The 26,716-nt window shown below is 36.2% G+C and overlaps 1 protein-coding gene across 6 annotated transcripts in view; it reads right to left on the bottom strand.

The window, feature by feature from the left end:
* Positions 1–26,716, bottom strand: part of DMD (dystrophin) — a 2,254,125-nt gene that overhangs the window by 833,510 nt on the left and 1,393,899 nt on the right. For all 6 annotated transcript variants that reach the window (XM_040266338.1, XM_040266336.1, XM_040266334.1 and 3 more), the window contains 2 exons: positions 13,539–13,686; positions 10,923–11,072 (listed from right to left, as the gene is read on the bottom strand). In XM_040266338.1, coding sequence (XP_040122272.1) covers positions 10,923–11,072; positions 13,539–13,686 — 298 coding nt within the window. The remainder of the gene's footprint in view (positions 1–10,922; positions 11,073–13,538; positions 13,687–26,716) is intronic.

The raw sequence follows: 26,716 nt of genomic DNA, 5'->3' as shown, positions 1-26,716 counted from the left end.
AGTATTAAATTCTTTTAGGTACATAAATAAACTCACACAACTTATAGTATAAACATAGAGATGTGACAAAAGTTCATTTCTGCTATTACTGACCTTTCATAAAAGAGCACTGTGATTTTATTTTTGCATTATTTATTGGCTTTTGCGCATGATGCAATAAATGAAACTGGGTTAGAATTTACAGTCTTGTGCTCTTCAATACATCTTTAATTTTCATTTGTTATTCAACATCAGTTTAAGGAGTTAGTACATGAAAACCTCCATTTAATGCCATTTCAAGGTCGTTAAGTTATTAGAAAGAAAGGCAATCCGTTTAGTGTCAGAGTTGGCAATATATAATCTAGTCATTCCAAAGCAAAGGCATTGTAGATACAAGAGGAGCAACTTTTTATATTAGCAAAATCTCTTTTTATCATATTATTTCTTTTCCTTTCTAATATTCTTTGCTATAGGGCAAACATCTTTGTGCTAATAAAGGACTTATTTTAAAAATGTCATACTGAAGGTCAGAGTTATACTTTTTTTTCCTTTTTTAAAAAAAAAATCATTATACTTCTCTTCATGTTAAATTCATTGTGAACAGGGAAGAAAGTTTGCCAAGAATAGTCACATCTGTTTTTCATCTGAAAGTAGTTTACCTTTAATAAAATCTGGTCCACAGCATATTTAAATGACAAATTTACATACTCTGTGCACATTCTCAGTATGTATATAGTGGAAAAGTAAAATTTTAATATGGAAATAACAGGATGCACAAGTATCAGTGCTTTACAATGCACGTTGGATTTTTGTTTGTCCATACAGTTAAAAGGGCTTCCTTGGTGGCTCAGACTATAAAGAATCCAGCTGCGATGCAGGAGAGGGTTTGATCCCTGGGGCAGAAAGATCCCCTGGAGAAGGGAATATCTACTTCAGCATTCTTGCCTGGAGAATTCCATGGACAGAGGAGTCTGGTGGGCTACAGTCCACGGGGTCACAAAGAGATAGACAAGACTGAGTGACTAACACTTTCACTTTTCATATTTTTAAAAACAGCACAGCACTGAAATGAACAAACTGTCTAGTATTAGGCTGAAGTTTCCTAACTGAACATTATCTAGCACCAATGAAACTTTCTACAAATGCTTTCTCATCACTCATTCCATCCAAACAGAGGAAACCAACATGATGAATGGAGGTAGGGGAGGGGGCTGGGAAGCAGTGTGTAGGCTCAGTCACACCCTGTCTGGATTTCTAAGTTCAAGTTAGCTGAGCATATTGCAAAGGTGCTCAGGGTTATGTCATCTGCGGTTCTGCTTATGCTTTCAGCATGAAAATGTTGGTGTTTCAAAATCATGGTGGACTACTTAGACTTACTTCACAGCCAACGCGAGGAGGAAAAACAAATCATTTTCCAGCACTTTTTATCTGAAATGCTAGTCAGTCCTAGATAATGGGAATAATGAGATCACTGGAAATAGAGAATACAGGATATAAATTCTCTGTGTTCTCCATCCGGCGTCTTAGCCTTAGAACCTCTCTCTCTCCTCTGGTCCAGCTTGTGGATTTTGTTTATTTTAATAAATAAAATGGGTGGCACATGTTTATTTCAGCTTTCTTGCTGAGGGCCGTATTTATTGCTGTTTTTTTTTTTTTAAGATGGTGAGTATTATTCAGTCCCCCACCAAATGTAAGTATATGGATCTTCCTAGAGGATATTATGATTAGCCAAAACAACAACAACAAAACAGTCACAGAAGGATAAATACTGCATGGTTCCGTTTCAATGAGGTATCTAAAATAGACAAACTCACAGAAACAAAGAAACATAGAGTGATGGTTACAGGGCAAGGGTGAAAGGGAAACATAAATTGTTCAATAGATGAAAAGTTTCTGGAGACATGTTATAAAGTATAGTGCCTATAGTTAACAGTACTGTATTGTACTCTTAAAAATGTGTTAAGAGTGTAGATCTCCTGTTAAGTTGCTCTTATCACACTTAAAAAAATATGGTGACTCAGAATTTTGTGCTTGGTCTTTGTGTTTTTCTATTCTAACTTTATACCTAATGTTCAAAGTTAACATTTTTGACCAGTTACAATGCACCCAGTGCTGTGTTATGCGTTTTCCATGTCTCATTGAATTTTCACCAAAACCTGGAAAGTATGTTATGTGATTACCTGAATTTTGCGGATATTATAACTGAAGGGTGAAAGCTATAATCCATAAACCTCACTATTAACCACCACAATAAACTGCCTCTTTACAACTCCAGTTTACTTTTTGTTTGTGAAATGTCTGATCTATATTCTTGGCACTGCCTGAAGTCGTTTGGAAAGTTAAAAATCACACATTATTATAAATTTACTGTTAAATTCTGATTAATTCAGTAGTAGTGGGACAGGCTGGAAACTAGGACCCTTTGCTGCAGGGCTGCAATGCTTGCACCTGGGCCTATCTCTCCTCAAGCAACAAAATACAAAGAAACATATGAGAATAAAAATAACTGCATGCATGTGCAGTTAGGGCAAATTCTGGATAAGAGATACGGAGAGATCAGAAGACCCAACTGCCACTTCTGAAGAGCCTGAAGCAAAAGCAGGGTACTGTGCCTGTCCCCCTGTACACAACAGCACAAAGGGGTGGGCAAACCACCTAAGCCACCTCTTTCACCCGATTCCTGGACATACCCCTACCCTCACCCCATGAAAGGAACAAGCTTTCCCCCCCTTGGGGAGTGAGCAAGCAAAGCAACCTGTTATTTGTATTTGACCCCCCAAATTTCTTGTCTGGCCTCTGATCAATTTCTATTGATGAGGAGGCCAAGAACCCCTGTGGGTAAATTAATGGCAGTCAGGTTTCTAGGACAGGCCAAATGTCTCAACTCACTGAGGTGTCAAGAAAACATTAGTGGTGATGATAATAATAATACTTATTGACTACTGGGTCAGGCCTACTTTTAAGAGCCTGATGCCACTCCCAGGCTCTTAAAAGTAGGCCTCTGGGGTAACCTTATATTTTTTTCAGTCTTCCAAAGTGGGAGCTTGCTCATGAGAGTGAAAGAGGGAGCTATTGAAAATAATGATGGGATAACAGGCACAGTCATGAATCATGACACACAACCTAATAAAGACTCCTATCTTCCTGTGAAATTATATGAAGCAAAGTCAAGGATGCTTATGTTACAAACTTTACTACTCTGCCAGTCAACTCTCAGCTTCAAACTATTTATCAACTACAAATTAGAGATATGAAAAGTTATAATACCTAGCTCTATGTAATTCTGAATGTCTTTTAAATAATGCAAGAGTGGGAATGGATTATGATATGCTTAGGAGAGCATGTGGCACATAGTGGTCACTCATTAGATGTCTGTTGAATGAATTATTGAAATGAATGAATAAATGTTACCATGAAATTATTAACTATATAAAAGAAACTTTCAAGATGATGAACTTCCAAGAATTATCAGGCCATATATGTTAGTAGTAAATAGGCAAACAACACTTTTTTTAAAAATTGCTTTTAAAGATTCTTTTCTTTCGTTTAAAAAGTAATTCACATTAAGGGCAGGATTGAATGCTCACTACTAGAACAATCTATTAATCATGGCCTTTGCTAGGAAAATAATCAATCAGAGCAAATGTCTGTTTTTGAGCAAGGAATGGAAAAGCCAAGCTTTAGCTTGATTTAATTTTCTCGTTTTTAATCACATTTATAGTAATGGCAAATAACTACTGGCATTGCATGGCAATCATATTTGGAAAATGACCAAATATTTGTTTACCTGACACAAATGAACAAATGTAAAATGTTTACTACTTGAATGGATACTAAGAAGTAACATAATTAGGGATTAATACAAAATGAACCAGATTTCTGGAAATTTAGGTACAGTTATTTGTACAATACAGATCATCTGGCCTATGAATTTTACCATATGTATTTTTACTTTTATAATATTTATTTTATAATTTATTTTGAAGATGATCTTGACTATTATCAATATTACAAAACTTACTCCTATATAGAAGCTTTGCTACATAAATTAATTTTTAAATCTTACTTTTTAAAAGTAATGTCATAGTTTTTTTGTTAAAAGGCACTTAACTGAAATTTACTTTCCAGTAAAATTTCTTATTATTGTTGTTTTGCCACTAAGTCGTGTCTGACTCTTTGTGACACCATAAACTGTAGACTGCCAGGCTCCTCTGTCCATGGGATTTCCCAGGTATGAACAAACTAGAATAGTAATTTACCATTTAAAAATAAATGGCAAACTATGAGGCAAAATTTTAAATATATTCAATAAAATAAAATTTATTATGACTAATAGGAATGCATAATATATACTACCTATAAAGTTATTTAACATCAAAAATAGTAGACATATAACTAACTCTGAAATAAACATGGTTTCTTGTGTTAGATAATTACAAGTGGTTCATAGTAAAGAAAGTTCTGGAATATAAGTTGAAAACATGGCATTCAGTTTTCCAAAAAGGGCAAAAAGCAAAGCAAAATCATTCATACGATTTCTTTAAATGAAAAGAAACCTCAAGTTTTCCTTCAAATGAACAATGGAATGACATGGGAAAACACTGAATCAAAACTATATTTTGCAATAAATTTTAAATTTAAATAATGTGTTCTCAAATAAGTCATATAATCTTTCTAGGATTTAGTGTTCTAATCTAGAAGATGTGAGAGTAATTTGGTATCATTAAGCTCCTTCCATCTGAATAATGCTATGAGTCTACAAAAGAAATGTTCCATCTTTCTACTTTTTCAATCAAGTACAGGAAGCTTATAAGATGATTCAAAATTAAGACTGATAAAAAATATTTTGGTTTTAAGTAATGGGTAGTCTGCATGCAGGTCAAGAAGCAAGAGAACCAGACATGGAACAACAGACTGGTTCCAAATTGGGAAAGGAGTGTGTCAAGGCTGTATATTGTCACCCTATTTATTTAACTTATATGCAGAGTACATCACATGAAATGCTGGGCTGGATGAAGCGCAAGTTGGAATCAAGATTGCCGGGAGAAATATCAATAACCTCAGATACGCAGATGACACCACCCTAATGACAGAAAGCAAAGAGAAACTAAAGAACCTCTTCATGAATGTGAAAGAGGTGAGTGAAAAACCTGGCTTAAAACTCAACATTCAAAAAACAAATATCATGGCATCCGGTCCCATCACTTCATGGCAAATAGATGGGGAAACAATGAAAACAGTGACAGACTTTATTTTCTTGGGCTCCAAATTCACTGCAGATGGTGACTGCAGCCATTAAATTAAAAGACGCTTGCTACTTGGAAGAAAAGCTATGACCAACCTCGACAGCATGTTAAAAAGCAGAGACATTACTTTGCCGACAAAGGTCCACCTAGTCAAAGCTACGGTTTTTCCAGTAGTCATGTATGGATGTGAGAGTTGGACTATAAAGAAAGCTGAGTGCCAAAGAACTGCTTCTGAACTGTGGTGTTGGAGAAGACTCTTGAGAGTCCCTTGGACAGCAAGGAGATCCAACCAGTCCATTCTAAAGGAAATCAGTCCTGAATATTCAATGGAAGAACTGATGCTGAAGCTGAAACTACAATACTTTGGCCACCTGATGCGAAGAAATGAGTCATTGGAAAAGACCCTGATGCTGGGAAAGATTGAAGGCAGGAGGAGAAGGGGATGACAGAGAATGAGATGGTTGGATGGTATCACTACTCCATGGACATGAGTTTGAGCAAGCTCTGAGAGTTGGTGATGGACAGGGAAGCCAAGTGTGCTGCAGTCCATGGGGTCACAAAGACTCAGACACAACTGAGCGACTGAACTTAACTGAAATGTGCAGTTGAAAAAATACCTACATGTAACTGGTAAAAGAGCAGTAAAGAAAAGGGAACACAAAGTGTCAAGGGCAGGAGAAGATGAAAGAAGGATTAAAAGAGAGTAGGAGAGAATGTGTCACATATGCTACCCAGGCACAAAAAAACCTGACACATATGCATTTAGAAAAGTAGATTCGTGGTAGACATAGATAGTTATCAATTCACATGAGTTACTGCAGTCATGTCCAACTCTTTGCAACCTTGTGGACTGTAGCCCACGAGACTCCTTTGTCTATGGGATTCTCCAGAGAAGAATATTGGAATGGGTTGCCATTCCCTTCTCCAGGGCATTTTCCTGATGCAGGGATTGAACCCACATCTCTTTTGTCTCCTGCATTGGCAGGTGGGATATTTACCACTACAGCGACCTAGGCAAAGACATACATTACAGAGAAAAAAAAGAAGAGAGTAATAGTGGTGGGGAGAGGTTAGAAGGGAGGGAACACTCCCTACCCACACCCACACCCACCCACCCCCCCACACACAGACACACACACACACAAGTTCAGAGAACATACAAAGAAATGTGATCAGTATATTGAAATCAACACAGAATCGGACATGTGTATGAAGATTAGAGAGTGAGACACTCAGAGAAAGAAAGAAAAAAAACATAGACGTTAGTTTTAATTACATTGCCATCCTGTAGATCTTATGGATATTATTGTTAGATTGTAAAACTCAAAATACACATTAGACAAAAATGAGGATATCACTTCATGGTCCTTATCTGGAGGAAACCACAATTTAAACTAAGACATATATTTCACCTCAAAGCATCATTTTCCACCTGTGTTATACACAGGTGCTGGCTCGGCCACAGCAAGTTAACACAGTTTTGCAACAAATCCATTAGAGAGTCCACCAGTCTCTTAAAGGAACAGCTATATTACCTCTCATCACTGTTTTCTGAATTCAGTAATAAAACATAAAAGTGCTAAAATAATTGGTAAGTTGGCTAAATACACAAGGTACAATGTAATACAGTCAGCTGTGTAAAAATGCACCTGACATCAGGTATTGTATTAGCAGGATGTTTTTAGAAATACTATATGTTTAGGAACTTCATGTCTGTGTTCCAGCAACCACGGCCTACTGTTACAATTCTAACACTCACTCTAGCCTTTAAATGGAGGAGTGTGCTAGAGAATACAGGCAGGGGTTCGCCATTACTCCTTCTCTCTTCTAATGACTGAGAATTTACGGTTTAATGATGATCAAGACTGTCTCTTGATCATCTTGACCACCTTATTTTTTTTAACTGTTGACTTGTGTAATGACATAAATTGGCTTTAATCATTCATTTTCTATTCTTAAATTTAATTCAACAGGGATAGGGTGGCATTAGGATTGAGAAGAGACAAATACTTTTTAATATGACTAGTGAATATGATTCCAAATTCTATGAACTTTAATGGCAAAGACATAGTATAAAAATTATAATATTGGGATAAAGACACAGATATTATGAATGATATAGAAATATAAGTCTACACACAAGATGATGTTCATAGTCTTAGTTTTAATTTTCTATCATAAAAAATTGACATTCTATTCTGTTGCAGGAAAGATAAAATCTTCACATATGCTTCACTATTCACAAAGCTACTATTATGTTTTTGACAGTTCTCTCATATTTCCTACAATTATAATTTTTGTGTTCCTTTTTGTAATATCAAGGAGTATTTGGGGGCATCTTTCCTCCTGTTCTCTTCTTATGAGGAATGATTTTATTTGTAAAAGTGTTATGTGTCTACAACATTTAATTACTAGGAAAATACTTTCCCTCAACATGCAAGTGTCTATATGTATATGTGGCTATTCTGAAATCATTAAAGGAAGAAACTTTACATTTTAAAGTAGGACAAAATTAACTTAAAAAATTTAAATTATGATTATTTACACAACTGAAAGTGTTGATATATAAAAATAAAAGATTCCCCCCCAAATATCTAATTACTTGAATTATAGAGGTCAAAACACACATTTTGAATTTAATGTCATGTAATTGGTACTCATTTCAGTTCATAAATATTTTTTCAGTCATGTAAATGATCTGCTTCAAGAACTTCAGCATCATCAATTAAAAAATATAATGAATATTCTGACAATTAAAAACTCAGTCTCTATTTTTTTCTGTTCAAATCATCTATGTAAAGAATGTTTCTCAGTGTAACTTTTTCATGGCTCTCAATTTGGTCCAGTATTGATGAATGACAAGCAATTCTTTACAGGCAATTATGCCATTTTTTGAAGGAATCCATTTCATTTTACATGAAAATTATACTTCTGTGGTATTTTCTTGGTATGGATTTGCTCCCGGTTTGAAGGATTACAATTTGCTTTATATTTTGAATAGAACAAAGTTAACAGGTATTAAATGTGCTCAGTAAGGTAGTAGAGATGTGGTCAAAAGTGGATGAGAGGTTTCAAAACATACTGGGAAGGTCAAAAGCATATATGGAGAAAGTACATATGGGGATACAAAAAGTAAGGGAGAAGAAGCCTTCGGTACAGGGGACCTAAACTTGGCAAAACCTGGATAATGTTTGGGTTAAAGATGTCATGATATCTGAGAATAAGAGCATATATGAAAGCTTGTAGATGAAAATTTGTGTCAATATCAAAACTACTGCATAATAAATGGCCTTCTTTTAACACTGACCTACAGGCAAAGATAAACAAATCAAAACAGTGAGTGTGGTTTGTACCTAAAGAAATTGAACTTCATGTCTGGAAAGAATTTTAGCATTGGTATGAATAGCTCAGAATAAAGCCCACTGTATTATAGACTTTGAAGGTCTCTTTCAACAAGAGACTCAGCTCTCTACCTTAGCACATAGAGTAAACTATCCCAGTTAAGACCCATTCAGGTACTTAGAGTTTGTAGTCTATTTTTTCCTTCTTAAATATAAATATACACAGGATCCCTAGCAGTATTTTAAAAAGTTTACAACCCCAAAAGGGAAAATAGCATGGGAATGGACAAATTCCTTGAAAGACACAACTTTTAAAAGCTGACACACCAAGAAATAAAAATGTAACCATTCCTGTATCTATTAAAAAAATGGATCCATTATCAAAAATTTTCTCACCAAAAAAACCTCAATAATAACAACAAAACAAAACATAACACCCCATGCACTGATGGCTTTACAACTGAATTTTTCCAAATATCTCAGGAAGAAATGATACCAATATTCACCAATTGTCAACAGTCTTCGTATCATTCCAGAACAAAGAGAGAACCTCTGAACTTGATTCTTAAGACTAGTCTAACATTGCTATCAACACTCGAGAAGGATTAAAAAATAAATTACAGAACAGTTCCTGTCATGAACAAAGATATAAAAATCATAAACAGCATATTAGAAAACTGAATCCAGCAATCTATAAAAAAGTAGAAGACATCATGGCCAATAGGATTTATTTCTGGAATCCTAGAGTAGTTTCACATTCCAAAAACAATGACTGTCGTTTGTCACATTTAGAGGGAATAAAACAGAGGATCTTTTTAATAAATGCAGAGAAAGTTATAAATAGGTTACCTATTCATAATAAAAACCTGAGAAAAAAGAATAAGGAAAAATTATTTAACCTGATTCAGAGGATCTATAAAAAGTCCTATAAGGAACATAATATATAATAATTAATTATTGAAAGCAGACCACCTGAAACAGAAAATGACTCAAGGCCTCCCATTTTCACCCCTTCTCTTAAACATTGTTTTAGAGGCCCAAGTTTATGCAAAAACAGTTAAAATCCTAAGGACTGAAAAGAGAGAAACTACCTTTATTTGATGACATGATTGTGCACATTAAAAAATCCAAAATGTTTTACAAAACATTGATATTAGTATGTGAATCTGGTAAGGACACTGGATGTGTGTTTAATGTAAAAAAAAATCTATTTTTATATATCAGCAACAAAAAGAAAATAAAACTTGAAATGAATCCCATTTATAAAAGGACCAAAACATTAAATATCTGGGATTAAATCTAATAAAACATGTGTAGGTCCTCTGGATTGAAAACTACAAAGTATTTCTAAAAATGCATTAAAGGAGTCCTCAATAAATGAAGGGATGTAACATTTTCACAGATTAGATGACTCAATAGTGTAAAAATGTTAACTGATCTATAAGCTCAACACAGTTCAAATCGATATTCTGGAAGGCTTTAGTAAAAATTGGCAAGTTGGTTCTAAAATTTATTTGGTGAACCAAAAATAGCAAAAAAACAATCTGGACTAAGAAGAATAAGGTTTGAATTTTTATACTACCATATCCTAATTTTTTTTGTAAAACAAGTATGTGGGTTTGTGTGTGTGTGTGTGTTATACATGTGTGCTGCTGCTGCTGCTGTCGCTTCAGTCGTGTCCGACTCTGTGAGACCCCATAGACGGCAGCCCACCAGGCTCCCCCGTCCCTGGGATTCTCCAGGCAAGAACACTGGAGTGGGTTGCCATTTCCTTCTCCAATGCATGAAAGTGAAAAGTGAAAGTGAAGTTGCTTAGTCCGACTCTTGCAACCCCATGGACTGTAGCTTGCTAGGCTGCTCTGTCCATGGGATTCTTCAGGCAAGACTACTGTAGCGGGTTGCCATTTCCTTCTCCAGAGGACCTTCTGGACCCAGGAATCGAACCTCGGTCTCCTGCATTGCAGGCGACCTTATTGGTAAGGATAAGTAATTTTGATTTATGATACTCATTGAGCTGGACAACCTCCATCTTGCTTAAATATTGTCAACCTACACCTGAACACTGAATGAATCACTTCATCTTCTTTCCAGTCTATTCCTTTAGAATAATTCTGTAAAGTAATAGTGGTATATAACTTGGCATTTGGTCATTACTGTACCATCATTCACCATCAACATTCCTTCCATTCACAACAAATCATACATACACCCAAATCAAATGGTCAGTTAAATAAAAACAAAATAACAATCCATAAAACCAGCCTTCTCCCCCAGCCTTACCAATTAAGCACCATGAAACAAAAGAAATGCTTGCAGCATTTAACACATGTGACAGGACAGATGGTTAATGTCTAACCTTTATCCACTGAAGATTTGTCTGCTTGAGCTTATTTTCAAGTTTATCTTGCTCTTCTGGGCTTATGGGAGCACTTACAAGCACTGTTCCTCCTGTTTCATTTAATTGTTTTAGAATTCCCTGACGCAGGGGCAACTCTTCGGCCAGTAACTGAAACAGACAAATGCAACAACATTTAAAATGAATTACAGCACAATGCCAACTACCTTGTCTTTGCCTCTATTGATTAATCTATCAAAATAAAGAAAGACCGGAGGCCCACCAGTTCCTTAAATACCAAATTTTCTACAGAGAGCAGAGCTGGTGCACTAAGACACCTACGCCTAAGTAAATCAGCCCATCCTACAAAAGATCAGAATATCTTGTACCCCTCAGAGATTTTTTTTTCTCAAGAGAAAAATGTTATGTAGTATGATGAGCTCTAAAATAATACCTTAAACAGTGTCAAAAGTCTAAAAACACACCTCTCAGAAATAGAATAATCTGGGCAAATATAAGCATCCTCTCAGGTATTAGGTCTCCATATTATAACTTAGCATAATGCAATGTAAGAAATTGCATTATCATATTAAAAGATAACTAAAAACATACCTGGTACCAGGCATTGTGCTAACTAACCTCTTCACATATATTATCTTTATATAATGCTTTATATAAAAATGTTAACTTTATATAATAATGTCATGAGGTAGATCTTACTATCTTCATCTTATATAGAAGGAAACTGAGACAGAGTGGTTAAATATCAGATCCAAGGACACAGAAGTAGCAAGCAAAAGACTGGTGATCCAAACTTGGGTGTTTTCATTCAAGAACACTTAATTTTGATACCTGCACATTCCTGAATTTTTCTTATTCATTTAACATCACATTGAAAGTGCCCTTTTTTATGATCTACAAAGCTATCATAGTTTTATTAACTTTTTTATTTATTTGTATCTTCTATTAGCCACAGAGGCTATTTAAATTTAAATTAACTGTCAATAAAATTAAAGACTTAATTTTTCAGTCACATCAGCTACCTTTCAAGTACTCAAAAGGCAAGTGCAGCTAGTGGCTACTAAAATTGCTAATATTCAACACATTTATCATGTTGTTTAATGATATTGGATGGTGCTATAGGATGGTGTTGATCTAGACTAAGGGAAAGAAAAGGAAATCAATGCATATTTATTAATAAGGGAACACCACCAAACATGTCTCTTAAATGAGTTATCAATTACTTTCCTATATATACATATATAACACTCAATATATTTAGGAAAGATGAATTTTTAAGAACAGACTGAGTTTATTTTTCCATGGCATAACATCCTCAAACTATGGATCAAAAACTTTTTATGTTTTGACTCTCAAATACCTAATACATTATCTGACATATACTAGGTGCTTAATATTTGTTTACTGAATTAAGCAATATTTTACTTCTTATACTTTATCCTCTGTCAGGTACACATTTCTTATTTCACAGAAATAAGTAGCTGACATGGAGTCCAATCTGGATGTGCAAATCAACTGAATCATTAATAAAGAAGCCGTTCCATTTCTCTTTGATTCTGTGACCTTGTAAAACGAGGATAATAACCATTTTGGAAGTTTGATAAGATTAAATAAAATAGCAGATGTAAATACATCTAATACTTAGTATGTAACAGGGGATGATTGAATGTTAATTTCCCTTTCCCTTCAAGAATTAAAGTAAAACAGATCCAAAGGAGTTTCTTTCCTAAAACTTAAACCATGAAAGTTAATTCAACAGCACAATCAAAGCATCTCGGTCAGCCAGGAGAGCTAATCAGAAAGCAGCAGACATCAAGTGTGTTAGTTGCTCAGTTGTGTCTGACTCTTTGAGACCCCATGGACTGTAGCCGGCTAGACTCCCTTGTCCAGGGGATTCTCCAGGGAAGAGTACTGGAGTGGGTTGCCATTCTCTTCTCCATCATGTTAAGTGGGCATAAAAAACCACTTGAACACATCAGAAGTTTTATTCAACCAGTATAGAAAGTAAACCAACATCACCTCCCCTTACCCTGCAGACAAACCAAACCAAACCAAACCATTGCTTCAGGCAAATAGAATGCCTTTAATTAGAGGCTGAAGTAGGGAGATTGATTTGGCAATTAAGATCTTCCGTAAGAAATGAGATCATTTCTAAATGAGATTCTCCCCAGTTTTTAAAATAATTTGGAGCTGTGCAATTCTCCATTAAGTCTAAAATTAATTTCAAATCAGTTTAAAAAGTATCACTATGCATTTTATACACACACATACACAAACAGAAACATACTTATATATCCCATACATACTTTTTAAAATATATACATACTCACTGGGCTAAGATAAAATCAAGTTGTGAGAAAAATTACTGAAAAAGAACTATCAGTATCCCAATGGGCAGGAAATCAATGATTGAACACATTTAAAAAATATATTCGTATACTTTTTTTTTTTCTTTTTTGGCTATACCATGTAGCTTGTGGGATCTTAGTTCCCCGGCCAGGGATTAAACTCAGGCCACGGCAGTGAATGACCAAGTCCTAACCACCAGACCACCAGGGAATTCCCCCTAGATTCATATACAAGTAGGCCCTGGGAGATTTTAAAAAATAAAATTACCTTGACTTCCTCAAGCTTTTCTTTTAGTTGCTGCTCATTTCCAGGTTCAAGCGGAATACTAGAAATGTTATCTGCTTCTTCCAACCATAAAACAAATTCATTCAAATCTCTTTGAAATTCTGACAGGATATTCTTTTGTTCTTCTAACCTGGAGAAGAATAAAATTGTTTTAAAGAACATATTTCTCAAGTTTTCTTTTTTTTTATTTACGAAAACTCAAAAAAGCTGCACATACTTTTAAAAAATACGCCATTTTGAAGATGTTAATGATATAATATTTTTAAGGATGTAATATTTTAAAGGCCTAGTCAAATATCACCATTGGGGCGAAACTGTCTCTGGTTGAGAACAACTTCACTAGAGTAAGTATATAAAGTGAAAATACATGTTTTAAGATGCTTAAATGAAATACATCTTTATGGAAAATTGTAAAGCAAAAACAAGGGAATTAAATGAAAACACTAAATTATTACATGTTCAAATGTTTTCCAAATTACAACAGAAAATCCTTTTGGAGGAAAGAGGGAATTGATTTAAAATACTTAACATATGTTGTACTAGTGGATATTGTTAATTATAAAAACACATATACTGTATGTTACTCAATTAGCCATAAACTTATTCTTACATATTGAATCAGAACGCAGCTGAGCAAAATAAGCTGCACTTATAACAATTTACATTTTTTTTGTTTTATTGTCTTTTGGGAACTATGTGGTATGTAAGCTTTTGAACTGAAGTATAATATACATATAGCAAAATGTTCATATAACTATAGAGATCAATATAGTTTTAAAAAATGGATACACCAACCCTTGGATACACCAAAGGAATAGAATGTTATTAGAAGTTCCCTCAAAACCCTTGCAGTCACTGCCTCCAAGTGTAATCAGTATCCTGCCAACTTTTATTATTTTGCCTGTATTGAGCAATATGTATATGGGGCAACCCACTCCAGTATTCTTGCCTGGGAAATCCTGTGGACAGAGGAGCCTGGCGGACTACAGTCCATGCAGTCCCAAAAGAGTCGGGCATGACTTAGTGACTAAACACACTGCCTTTTACTCAGTGTAACATTTACAATCATCATCCATGTTCTGTGTAGATTATCTTCTTCACTACATAGAAGGAAACTGTATAAAATATATCTATGTTGGTGGACATTTGAGTTGCTTCCATTTGGGGACTGTTAAGATAATTTTTTGTTTGTTTTTGCTTCAAGTTGACAAATATTTACTGAGGGCTTACTAACTTCCAGGAACTCAAGCAGGTATTCGAATCAAAGAGAAATGAGTTATGTACCTTGCCTTGAGGATCTCATAGTCCATGAGAGGGAAGAAGCATGTAAATCTAGGACTATGATAGAATATTGTGGAGGACAAGTTTCTGGGTATAGAAAGGTATAGAAGATATGTCAGAGAAGATAATGGTCTACCTGGGTCTTGAAACATGAAAAGGGATTTGATTCACAGCCTGTGCAAAGACAGGACATTGAGAGAACTATAGTTACACTAATTCCTCAAACTGGATCTGGTTATTGGATTTATGTTCCTCTATACTCAGTTTTCCCTGGAGAAGGAAATGGCAACCCACTCCAGTACTCTTGCCTGGAAAATCCCATGGACGGAGGAGCCTGGTAGGCTATAGTCCATGGAGTTGCAAAGAGTTGGACACAACTGAGCGACTTCACTTTCATACTCAATTTTGTTCTTTGATGTGAGCTGGTCCAAAGTCTATCTGAGGCACATAAGAAGACACTGTCTTCTTTTTCTATTCTCCAAACAGCAGATTCTATAAAAACCCAAGTCCTATTTTGGGCTCCATTGAAAACTCAAATCATATTATATCATCATTGCACTTAAACTCTTCTATTGCTTCCCAGTTCATTCAAATCAAAGCAAAGTCATTACAGCGCCCTATTAGGGTCTAGATCTGTGCTGTTCAACATACTAGACACCTTCATATGTGGCTACTGAGCACTTGAAATGATGTGAGGGAAATTGAGATGTGCTGTAAGTGTAAAAAATTGCATACTGGATTTCAAAGACTTAGTACAAAAAAAAAAATCATCTCTGTACCTTCTACTCAATTTTGCTGTGAACCTAAAACTGCTATAAAAAAACAACTATTTTTATGGGGCAAAGCGTGGAGGGGAGGAGTAGATTGGGAGTTTAAGATTGACATGTATGGACTACTACATTTAAAATAGACAATTAACAAGGATCTATTGCAAAAAAAAAGATAAAACTAATAAAAATAAAACTATTTCTAAAGTATTAAAAAAGAATATGAAACATCTCATTAGTCCTTTAAATATGTACAAGTCAACATGATAATATTTTTAATATATTGTGTTAAATAAAATAGGTTAATTTCACTTGTTCTTACTCTTTTTTACACATGATATTAGAAAATTTAAAATTACATATGAGGCTCACTACTTTTGTATGGAAAAGCACTGATCTATAAAATCTGCTGATCCTCTTTCTCCTTACTTGTCTGACCTCATTTCCATCTACTCTCTCTTTCTCTTATCCTTCTGGAGACCTCAGCTTTTGTACTTGCTGTTTTTTCCTGCCTAGAACGACCTTCCCTCACAAATCAAGCATGGCTGGTTTCCTCGGCTCCTGCAGGTCTTTCCTGATGATTCTACCTACAATCACACCTCTTCTCTCTCCAATTTCTGTTCTTTCTCCCTAGTCAATCTTTCTCTTTAGTACTTAAAATATTCTTGGTGGCTCAGTTGTAAAGAATCCACCTGCAATACAGGAGCTACAAGAGACCCTGGTTTGATAGCTGGGTTGACCCCTGGAGGAGGAAATGACAACTTCAGTATTCTTGCCTGGGAAATCCCATGGACAGAGGAGCCTGGCAGGCTACAGTCCATGGGGTTGCAAAGAGTTAGACATAACTGAGTGACTGAGCATGCCCAAAACAAAAAAGCACTATAATTTGGTTGTTTGATATATTGTCTATCATACACAGGAAGTCAAACTTTCTGAGGGCAAAGATTTTGGCTCTTTTATTTACTACTGTTACCCTTGTTCCTGAAATTATGCCTGGCACAGAAAAGATGCTAAATAAATAACTGTTGTGTGAATGAATGAATTTGGCCATCATTCTTTTCAATGTTATACACTTTTCTGTTTCAAAAGAATTGTTCCCATTTTTTGCAATACTGATGGTAAAACATAATCTAATTTACTCACTGATGTGCACTACAGTATTTCACCAAATGAAATAGACCTTCACTTGCAGGTCATATAACACTACTGTGTATACTCCCAGGATGTGGGTTAGAGTGAGGAATGCTGCTGATTAAATGATGACATTTATTACTTAGAGGTTTTATTAAGAAAATTTTCTTTAGGTTTATATATATTTTTCTCTTACATTCCCTTTGAATATGCATAAAAAAGTATAAGTGAAAAAATTGGTGCAGTGTTCTTCAGATCTCCTCATATTTAGAGTCTGAACCTCCTATACCACTTTTCTTTTTAGAGCAGTGGTTCTCAGCCTTTTTGGCACCAGAGACCAGTTTCATGGAAGATAATTTTTTTTTACGTGGATGACTCAATTGCATTACATTTCTTGTGTACTTTACTTCTATTATTATTACATCTGCTCCTCATCAGATCACCAGGCATCAGATCCCCTCAGTTGAGTTCAGTTCAGTTGCTCAGTCGTGTGTGACTCTTTGCGACCCCATGGACTTCAGCATGCCAGGCTTCCCTGTCCATCACCAACTCCCAGAGTTTACTCAAATTCATGTCCATTGAGTTGGTGATGCCATCCAACCATCTCATCCTCTGTCATCCCCTTCTCCTCCTGCCTTCAATCTTTCCCAGCATCAGGGTCTTTTCAAATGAGTCAGTTCTTCGCATCAGGAAGCCAAAGTATTGTAGTTTCAGCTTCAGCATCAGTTCTTCCATTGAATATTCAGGACTGATTTCCTTTAGAATGGACTGGTTGGATCTCCTTGCTGTCCAAGGGACTCTCAAGAGTCTTTTCCAACACCACAGTTCAAAAGCATCAATTCTTTGGTGCTCAACTTTTTTTATAGTCAGATCTCCTAACTGATGTCTTATTCCATACTGTGTCATCTTTTGTGACATCAACAGTCTCGGCAGTATATCACTTCTTAACAGGGCTCTGCTACTATTCCTTGGACTTTCTTCTAAACCACATGTGACCTGGCTACCAGAAATAGTAAAATTCACCCAGATTTCAGTGACGTTAATGTGGTAAAATGTGCTGCCTAAAATGAATGAAATTTGGTTAGTTTGCATAGTCTTCCACCACTGATAACAATGAATAACTCAAGTTCTTTTGGCTGCTACCAAGCTGCTGGCTATTTTAGGATTAAAAAAAAAAAAGGTTCATAGTGTAATGACAGTTTACTGTTACCTTTAGCTGCTTGTAATTATGAATGAATGTTATTATCGGCATTATCTGCCTGATATGCTTAAGCTTATTTTCTGCTAATAAAGTCGATAAAGACTTAGCATTCATTTCCAGAGGGACTAGTGTTTAATTATATGAGTTTTTGCCAATAACAAATATTTTGGCTTCTCTTATACATGCAGAGTAAGGATATCTACATCAATGCATGATGCTGAAATGGTTGGCTATTGAAGTATTCAAGATTTAGGGAGGAAGGGTCAAAGGATGAAGCTGGTAAAGTGGTTCAAGGCAGGGCTACGAAGTGGATAGAATGTTTTGTTTTAATCTCTAGGTGATGAACTATTCCAATTTTTTGAGTAGAGCAAGATTTATTTCATCCATTTCCTCTGGTATTCTGTGGAGAATGTATGTGGATAAGGGTGGTAAGACAGAGAGTGAGGAATTGAAACCAAGCAGGACCCTGTGGGGTTCCTGGCACAAAAGCCTTTCTGTATTCCCTTCCCTGCATTCTCAAAGTGAAGTGAAAGTTGCTCAGTCATGTCCATTCTTTGTGACCCCATGGGCTACACAGTCCATGGAATTCTTCAGGCCGGATACACAGAACAATATCTTTGAGCTCTTCTGCAGAACTAAAACCTCCATCAAATGGAAGATGTTAACTACTTGATGAAGCACTCTTAATAAAGAAAGCTGAGTGCCAAAGAATTGATGCTTTTGAACTATGGTGTTGAAGACTCTTGAAAGTCCCTTGGACTGCAAGGAGATCAAACCAGTCCATCCTAAGGAAATCAGTCCTGAATATTCAACGGAAGGACTGATGCTGAAGCTGAAACTCCAATACTTTGGCCAGCTGATGCGAAGAACGGACCCACTGGAAAAGACTCTGATGCTGGGAAAGATTGAAGGCAGGAGGAGAAGGGGACGACAGAGGATGAGATAGTTGGATAGCATCACCAACTCAATGGACATGAGTTTGAGTAAGCTCCGGGAATTGGTGATGGACAGGGAAGCCTGGCGTGCTGCAATCCATGGGGTCGCAAAGAATCAGACATGACTGAGTGACTGAACTGACTAATTGAACTGAAGCACTCTTCATTCCAGAGAAGGTCATGGTTCAACCATTATCACTTGATCCAGATGACCTCTGGATTTAAGGGATGCAGGCCTGCCCACATGTGTACTCAGTCCCTCAGTCCTATCTGACTCTTTGGAACCCCATGGACTGTATCCCTTCAGGCTCCTCTGTCTCCATGGGTTTATCCCGGCAAGAATACTGGAGTGGGTTGCTATTTCTGCCTTGGGGGATCTTCCTGACCCAGGGATTGAACCTGCACCTACTGTGTCTCCTGCATTGGCAGGTGGATTCTTTGGCACTGAGCATATATAAAGGTCCAAATCATGAAGATGTAGCAAGGGAAAAGGAAAAGACAGAATGCTTAAAATGTAGGAGATTCAACAGGATTTGTGGATGAAAGGAGAGAGGTTAGCATTAGGCGCTAAAAATTATTAAGCATTTTCCATATGGCAAAACATTCCTGGTGCCTCAAAGGCAAATAATCTGTCTGTAATGCAGGAGACATGGGAAACAGAGATTCAGTTCCTTGTTCCAGAAGATCCCCTAGAGAAGGAAGCGACAACCTGCTCCAATAATCTTGCCTGGGAAATCCCATGGATGGAGGAGTCTGGCGTGCTACAGTCCATGGGTTTGCAAAGAGTCAGCAGCCACTGAATCAGATAACAAGTTGTCACATTACTACTGTGAGATGACTACCAGTTTTTCCTCATGTACAGATGAAAGAAAATGAGACTTCACATTTTGCCCAAGATCAAACAGCTAATAAGTGGTCATCCAGTATTCAGTACTGGGTCATCTAGGTTCAGTACTGGGTCACCGGGTCTAGGAGTGCTCCCACCTTATCTGGCTAAATAGATGGCATTTACTCCAGCTGAGTACATTTAATTGTACTGGATATTTTGGGGAAATGACTAGTTGAAAAAAATAGATCTGGAGCTCAGAGGAGAGAGGAGAACTGGAATCATGAACTTCAGAGTCAACAGCAACCAGTTGGTAGATAAAACATGGTAAATTAGCCTTTCAACTTCGAATAATGGACAACTCTTCCACATGATTATTTCAATGAAAAACACACATTAAAGAAAAAAACCCATTTACAGTCATTCATTGATTTCCTGTGTATGGGTAACTTGTGGCTCCTGGCTCTCCCCCAGTTGCCTTCCTTTGACATGGAAAGCCAAAGAAACACCTAGGGTGTTCTTCTGGTTCTCCCCCAAAGCTACTCAGATCTGTGAAGGAGTTCTTCAGCTCAATGAATACTCAGCTGAAGGAGAACACAATTTTCCCATGTTGCAGTTTTCATACACTTTTCTAGTGATTACTTAGAGAGATGTAAGGTGGGTAACGACTCCCACCATGAACACTGCACTCTCCACAAAGCTAAGTATTCCATTCCACCTGAGACCTCTTTTTTTTTTTTTAACTGTATAGCATAGGGAACTATATTCAATATCTTATAATCTATAATGGAAAAGAATTTGAAGAAAATAAATATATATGTATATACGTACAACTGAGTCACTTTGCTGTACATGTGAAACACTGCAAATGAACTATATGTCAATTAAAAATGGAAATATATATACAATGTATATATACAATAAAACATACATGATACAAATAAAATATACATAGTACACAAATATATATATATATATATATGCTGCTACTGCTATTGCTAAGTCGCTTCAGTCTTGTCCAACTCTGTGCGACCCCAAAGACTGCAGCCCACCAGGCTCCCCCATCCCTGGGATTCTCTAGGCAAGAATACTGGAGTAGGTTGCCATTTCCTTCTTCAATGCATGAAAGTGAAAAGTCAAAGTGAAGTCACTCAGTCATGTCTGACCCTTAGCGACCCCATGGACTGCAGCCTACCAGGCTCCTCCGTCCATGGGATTTTCCAGGCAAGAGGACTGGAGTGGGGTGCAATTGCCTTCTCCAATATTGTGTATATATATATATATATATACACACACACAATAAAATATGCAAATAAAAATGTCTAGGGAAAGTCTATTATGACCTAGTTTAAAGGGGGAAAATAGTAGAGGTGAAACATTGCTTTTGAGTACTTATAAGGTAGAAATATTTTAATGGGCTTCATCTATAGAAAGTAAAGATTTTCTGAGGTGTGAGCCATAGTAATACATTCTAGTCCAAGGTCATCTGAGTCCTCTTAACACTGATCTGGACATGGGGTACCAAGGAGGTGGGAAATCTCTGATGGTAGATGTGATACCACTGCTTGTGTGCTTGTGCTCAGTCGTGTCTGACTCCTTGTGATCCCATGGACTATAGCCTGACAGGCTCCTCTGTCCTTGATTCTTGGCAAAAATACTGGAGCAGGCTGCCATTTCCTATTCCAGGGGCTCTTACCAAGCCAGGGATCAGATCTGTGTCTCTTGCGTCTCCTGCACTGGTAGGTAGATTCTTTACCACTAGTGCCACTTGTGAAGCCAATGCCACTGCTATTTCTCAGCAAACCTTAGGAGGAAGAGGCTGGTCTTGACTGCTGGCAGCTTGTTTTAGATATGTAGTATCACCATTTTCCGGAGAAGGCAGTGGCACCCCACTCCAGTATTCTTGCCTGGAAAATCCCATGGATGGAGGAGCCTGGTAGGCTGCAGCCCATGGGGTCGTGAAGAGTCGGACATGACTGAGTGACTTCACTTTCCCTTTTCACTTTCATGCATTGGAGAAGGAAATGGCAACCCACTCCAGTGTTCTTGCCTGGAGAATCCCAGGGACAGGGGAGCCTGGTGGGCTGCCATCTGTAGGGTCGCACAGAGTTGGACACGACTGAAGCGACTCAGCAGCAGCAGCAGCAGCAGCAGAAACATTTTCCCTCAGACACTGGACTGAGAAGCAGTTCTGAAAGAGGAGCAATCCCACTCTAGACATCTTTTATTTATTCAGAAGATCTAAGCTGGCTCACATCTTTGGGTCTAGGTTTCAAGGGTACTGGTCAGTCTACCTCATCTTTGTCTCTTTCCACTCTTTTTGCAAATCTTTGTCACCTTTAGTATTTGACTCTAGATCACCTTGCACAGTGTTCCATATACTGAGAGCAACCTTATTTCTATTGATCTTCCTCATCTTAGTTAAGTAAAATCTTGTTAAAAATCTCATTACATTTGTAAAACCTAGACAGATGGGTAAGGCTTTTCTCAACCTACCTCTAGAACCTAACAAATTCAGGGAGGAATAAATCCAAAATCCAACAAGTAAAAGCTCAAAGAACAGGAAATAGTAATATGAAACAAACACAAAGTTTCAAACCTAGACTAAAATTCTAAAAGCAAATACCTCCACTTCCACTTCAAACACACTACTAATTAAGTGAATAGTTTTCTAACCCTTTCAAAAATATCCAGCCAAGAATAAAAGTGGTGATGTACTTATTCACTGTAATTAGGATTTTTTTATTTAATTGGGATTAAACTCTACATAAACATTGTGTACCTATTTTCTTCCTTTAATCACTACTGTGAATATTTCCTTAGGTCATTGTTTATTATTTGAAAAATTGATTTTTATGATCTGAGTAAAAAGCCATATATGAGTACACCGTATTTTACCATTGTTTTGTTATTTGGCATTTAGTTTGGTTCCAATTTTTCATTGTAATAAAGAACCCTATAACAACTACATTTGTTTATGCATTGTGGCTCAATCTATCTGTTAATTTCCTGAGAATAAGCAAGAAAAGTTAACAATGAGAATACTAAGAATATAGACTCATATTGGTAAATTTCTTTGCAATGCTGGTGGTAACAATACTTTGTTATGGACTTTTTTACATTTTTTATTAACAGAAAAGCTAAACAATTTTGTAAACATGTATATTTGTCATTTCTGTTTCTACTCTCAGTCATCTGCTGTGTCTGTTGCCCATTTTGCCTCAGTGATTTCTTATTTATTTGTAAAGGCTCGTTTCACTTTATCTTAAAAATATATTTATTGAGAATATTTTATAGCTTTCCTTTCATCTTTTTAAAACATATTTTTGTTTCTTTCTAAAGAAAACACATCAATTTCTTGGTTATTTCTCTCACTGATACTACTCTGAAAATTGTGACCACCTGACAACTGCTTAGATTCTTGTTTTTTTTCTGGATCCTTACATATTCATTAAACACACACACACACACACACACAAACTAAATGCTTCATCCATTTTAAATTTATATAGTTGAGTTCCTGACCTTGAAGGGTTTTTCAGAAATTGATATTTTTTCCCAGCACAATCTATTCTCTATTGATTTGTGGTGATTTCATTATATTTTGTGTTTTATATGCAATAAGTTTCAATTTGCAGATATACCATAGATTTTTGTGACAGCAATGAACCACTTCAACCATTGCAGCATGAAAGTATGTCTAATTCCTGGTAGGTTAAATCCTCTCCTACCTTAGCTATTTTAATTTATGTACTATGAGTATCATTATGTAAAATTACAAAATAAATCTCATTGGGGACTTTGATAGGGATTCCATTAAATCAATAAATTAATTTGTGAAGAACCACTGTCTTTTCAGAATAAATTTGCTAAATTTTCTATGTTTGCAGTGCATTTGGACACGGAGCATATCTGGGGCTCATCTGCGTACTATAAATAATTAAGTACGTTTTCTAATTAACCTTCAGCATCAGTTTGAAAGGCAGTGACTTGCATATGATTTTATGGATATTAACTGTATACTAGTTTAGGAAAGTCTTAAGAACTACCAGATAGAATAAATCGTCACTTAAAAAGTAAAAGCTTTGCTTATGCTATTTGCTATAATCTTTCTTTTCACACAATGTTTGGGGAAAACTTTTTCTTGATGACTTAATTTTTTATAAAGAGTACAGCATCTTCTTTTTAGGTATAAAAACATTTGATAGTTATTTCTTGTCTAGGTTTGTTTTTTATACTTTGAAAAAAGAAAAAAAAAGATGGTGCCAACCCACTGGGACCTTGTTATAATCTGCTTTTTCAAGTGCATGTGTTTTCTGAAATTTCAAAAGCCGTGGTTTGAGGTTTTAAAAGCTGCAATTTGAATTTATGTATTCAGATGATTGCAGAAAAGCGAAGGAACAGAGTTTGCATTTCCAGGCTTGTCTCTTGACAGAACAGTTTAAACGTGCTTTATATCAGCATTCATCACATGAAGCCTTATTTCTTTGTTTACCTACTCGCTTAATGCTTATGGTAGGATTTATTCAGGCATGTGGTAGTAATAATAATGAATGGGATATTTAACATTACCCATCTGCAATTAAGTGCTAAATATTTTACTTTTAGAGGCATTTCAATACATTTAGCTTTTTTTTTTTTTAAAGAATGGTTTCTGTTAGAAATATTGGCTCTGTAGCCGTTTATATTATAAATGCTTTTAATACAATTGGAGGAAGTACATATTATGATAGGGAGAGATTTGCATAATCAGAAAGGAAGAGTTACTGATGTGTTGCGAAATTCAATGACTTTAACATTAACTCTTAATGAACATTTTCTGTGGGGCTGCTCTTACAGTAAGTGATAAAGACTACCAAATCACATGGCGGAGGATCTAGCAAATGTTTCAACCAAACGCTAGATATTTACACATTGGAATCCCTTTTACCACTCCATACATCATGTGTATTGTCTTCCTAGTATTCCCAACAAAGAAATTGAAGCCTCAGAGATTTATATGCCAAATATATGCAAGTATAAGGTCACTCCCTATCCCATTTTCCAAATGAGAAGTTCCTCCCTAGGTTTATAATCAAATGTAACATAGAAACTTTGGAAAGTATAGATAGGCTTATCACCTGTCTACATATAATGCTCAATTTGTTACTTTGATTGCGCATACTAATTTTAAATTATATAGCATATTACATTAGAATAAAGTTATATTGGAAAGTTTATTCCAAGCCACAAACACACATTTACATAACAGAAGAAAGTTTTATGTTATGTAAAGATGGTTTTTCTTTTCTCTGTGCCATATGTCCATGAGCTACATGATGCCACCACTTATTGAGTTGCTCTTAAAATAGTCTTCTCAGAGTTTATTTACAATGGCATTCAACTCATGAAATTGTGATGTCATACCACCAAAGTTGATCACTACTTCGGTTAAATTTGTGTTCTTCCTGTTGCTTTTTCTCCTCTACCACATGACTTCTACAAGCAACCAAAATAAGCATCAATTGAGATTAAGTCAATACGTCTTTCCCAGACAGTGCTTTGTTGTTTTGAGCAAAATAAAACAAGTGAGTATCTTATAATTTGAGAAACTCCAGAAATATTTAAATATAAAGGTATCACTTAAGGAAGAAAAAGAAACAAAAATTCATGTTTAGGGACACATTAACTTCTCCAAGTCATAGTGTCTATAGGATGTTGTTGGCATCAGAACCCAGCCATTTGCCATTCATTCACTTTGCCTACAGTTTTCCCCTTATACAAATGAAGTGCAGCTGAAAGGCTTAACATATCAACGTTCTTCAGGCATTTACTTCTCAATATTAAGGAAACATTAGCAAATTGCAGATAGATGTGAAGAACGAGAAGGAAAATGGTGGAGCTCAGTAGTGAGAGTTTCTCAAAGGAAAAAAATTAGTTCAAATCTAAGCCCTGAAAGTTATTAGGTTAGCATGTGAACTTGGGCAGTTACTTAACCTTTATAGGCCTCAATTTCCTCATCTTAAAATGGGAACAATAAACACTTCATAGTGTGGTTGTTTGGATTAAATTTGCTTTCAGAAACTCCAGTTTTAGCCTACTGCTTCACTAATGGTATTCAACAAATGGCAGAGAAAATAAAAAGAACTTAAAAAAAAAGGAGATCTGGATATTGAAGTGCTATTTCTATCTCAGAATTTTGCCTAAGCCAACATACTTATATACAGAAAAGTATTTATAAAGCATGTATGAGTACACGGGGAGACTGTTTGAAATTCAGCTTTTTGATAAGCCAGTTGACAGTTCTATTTCTCTCTTCTGACAAACTTCCTTGACAAATTTGGGAAGTTTAACAGTTGGGAAAAGACAATTAAGAGTCAAATGCCAACCTATGAGTAAACATGCCACCAGATGCTGCTGCTGTTGTTTAGTAGCTCAGTCATGTCTGACTCTTTGTGACCCTATGGATGTCCCACCAGGAGCCCACCAGCCTCCTCTATCCGTGGGATTCTCCAGCCAAGAATACTGCAGTGGGTTGTCATTTCCTTCTCCAGGGGATCTTCCCAACCCAGGGATTCAACACATGTCTCCTCTCCTGCACTGCAGGTGGATTCTTTATCGCTGAGCCACCTGTGAAGTCCAGATGTATGATTACAATGTAGAACTATCAAAGTTCTACTAGTTTCCAATGATGTGACAGTGAATGTAGGTAACAATCTTAGGCCTCATGGAGCTTACATTCCAGACAATGAATAAGATAAGGAAGTGAAATACATTGACTCTAGCAGAGCAGTAAGTACTACAGAAGGGAAAGAAAAAACGAAGCAAGAAGAGAATATTGAGTGGAGCTGAAGGGTGGTTGCAGTTTTGTAAAGGGTGATCAGAGAAGGCTTCATTGAGAAGAGGTATTTGAACAAAATTGTCATGGTAGAGACTGGCTGGCTACTTCCCCCCAAATCTGACTCTCTTCTCTTAACCCTGAAGCTCATTGTCATGCCCCATCCTCTCTTGCCAATTGGTGTGACTACATAACTGAATTC

Source organism: Oryx dammah, unplaced genomic scaffold (genome assembly GCF_014754425.2).
Source record: "Oryx dammah isolate SB20612 unplaced genomic scaffold, SCBI_Odam_1.1 HiC_scaffold_23, whole genome shotgun sequence".
Lineage (NCBI taxonomy): Eukaryota > Metazoa > Chordata > Mammalia > Artiodactyla > Bovidae > Oryx > Oryx dammah.
The sequence above is the reverse complement of the archived record's forward strand: the minus strand, read 5'-3'. Positions and strand labels throughout refer to the sequence as shown.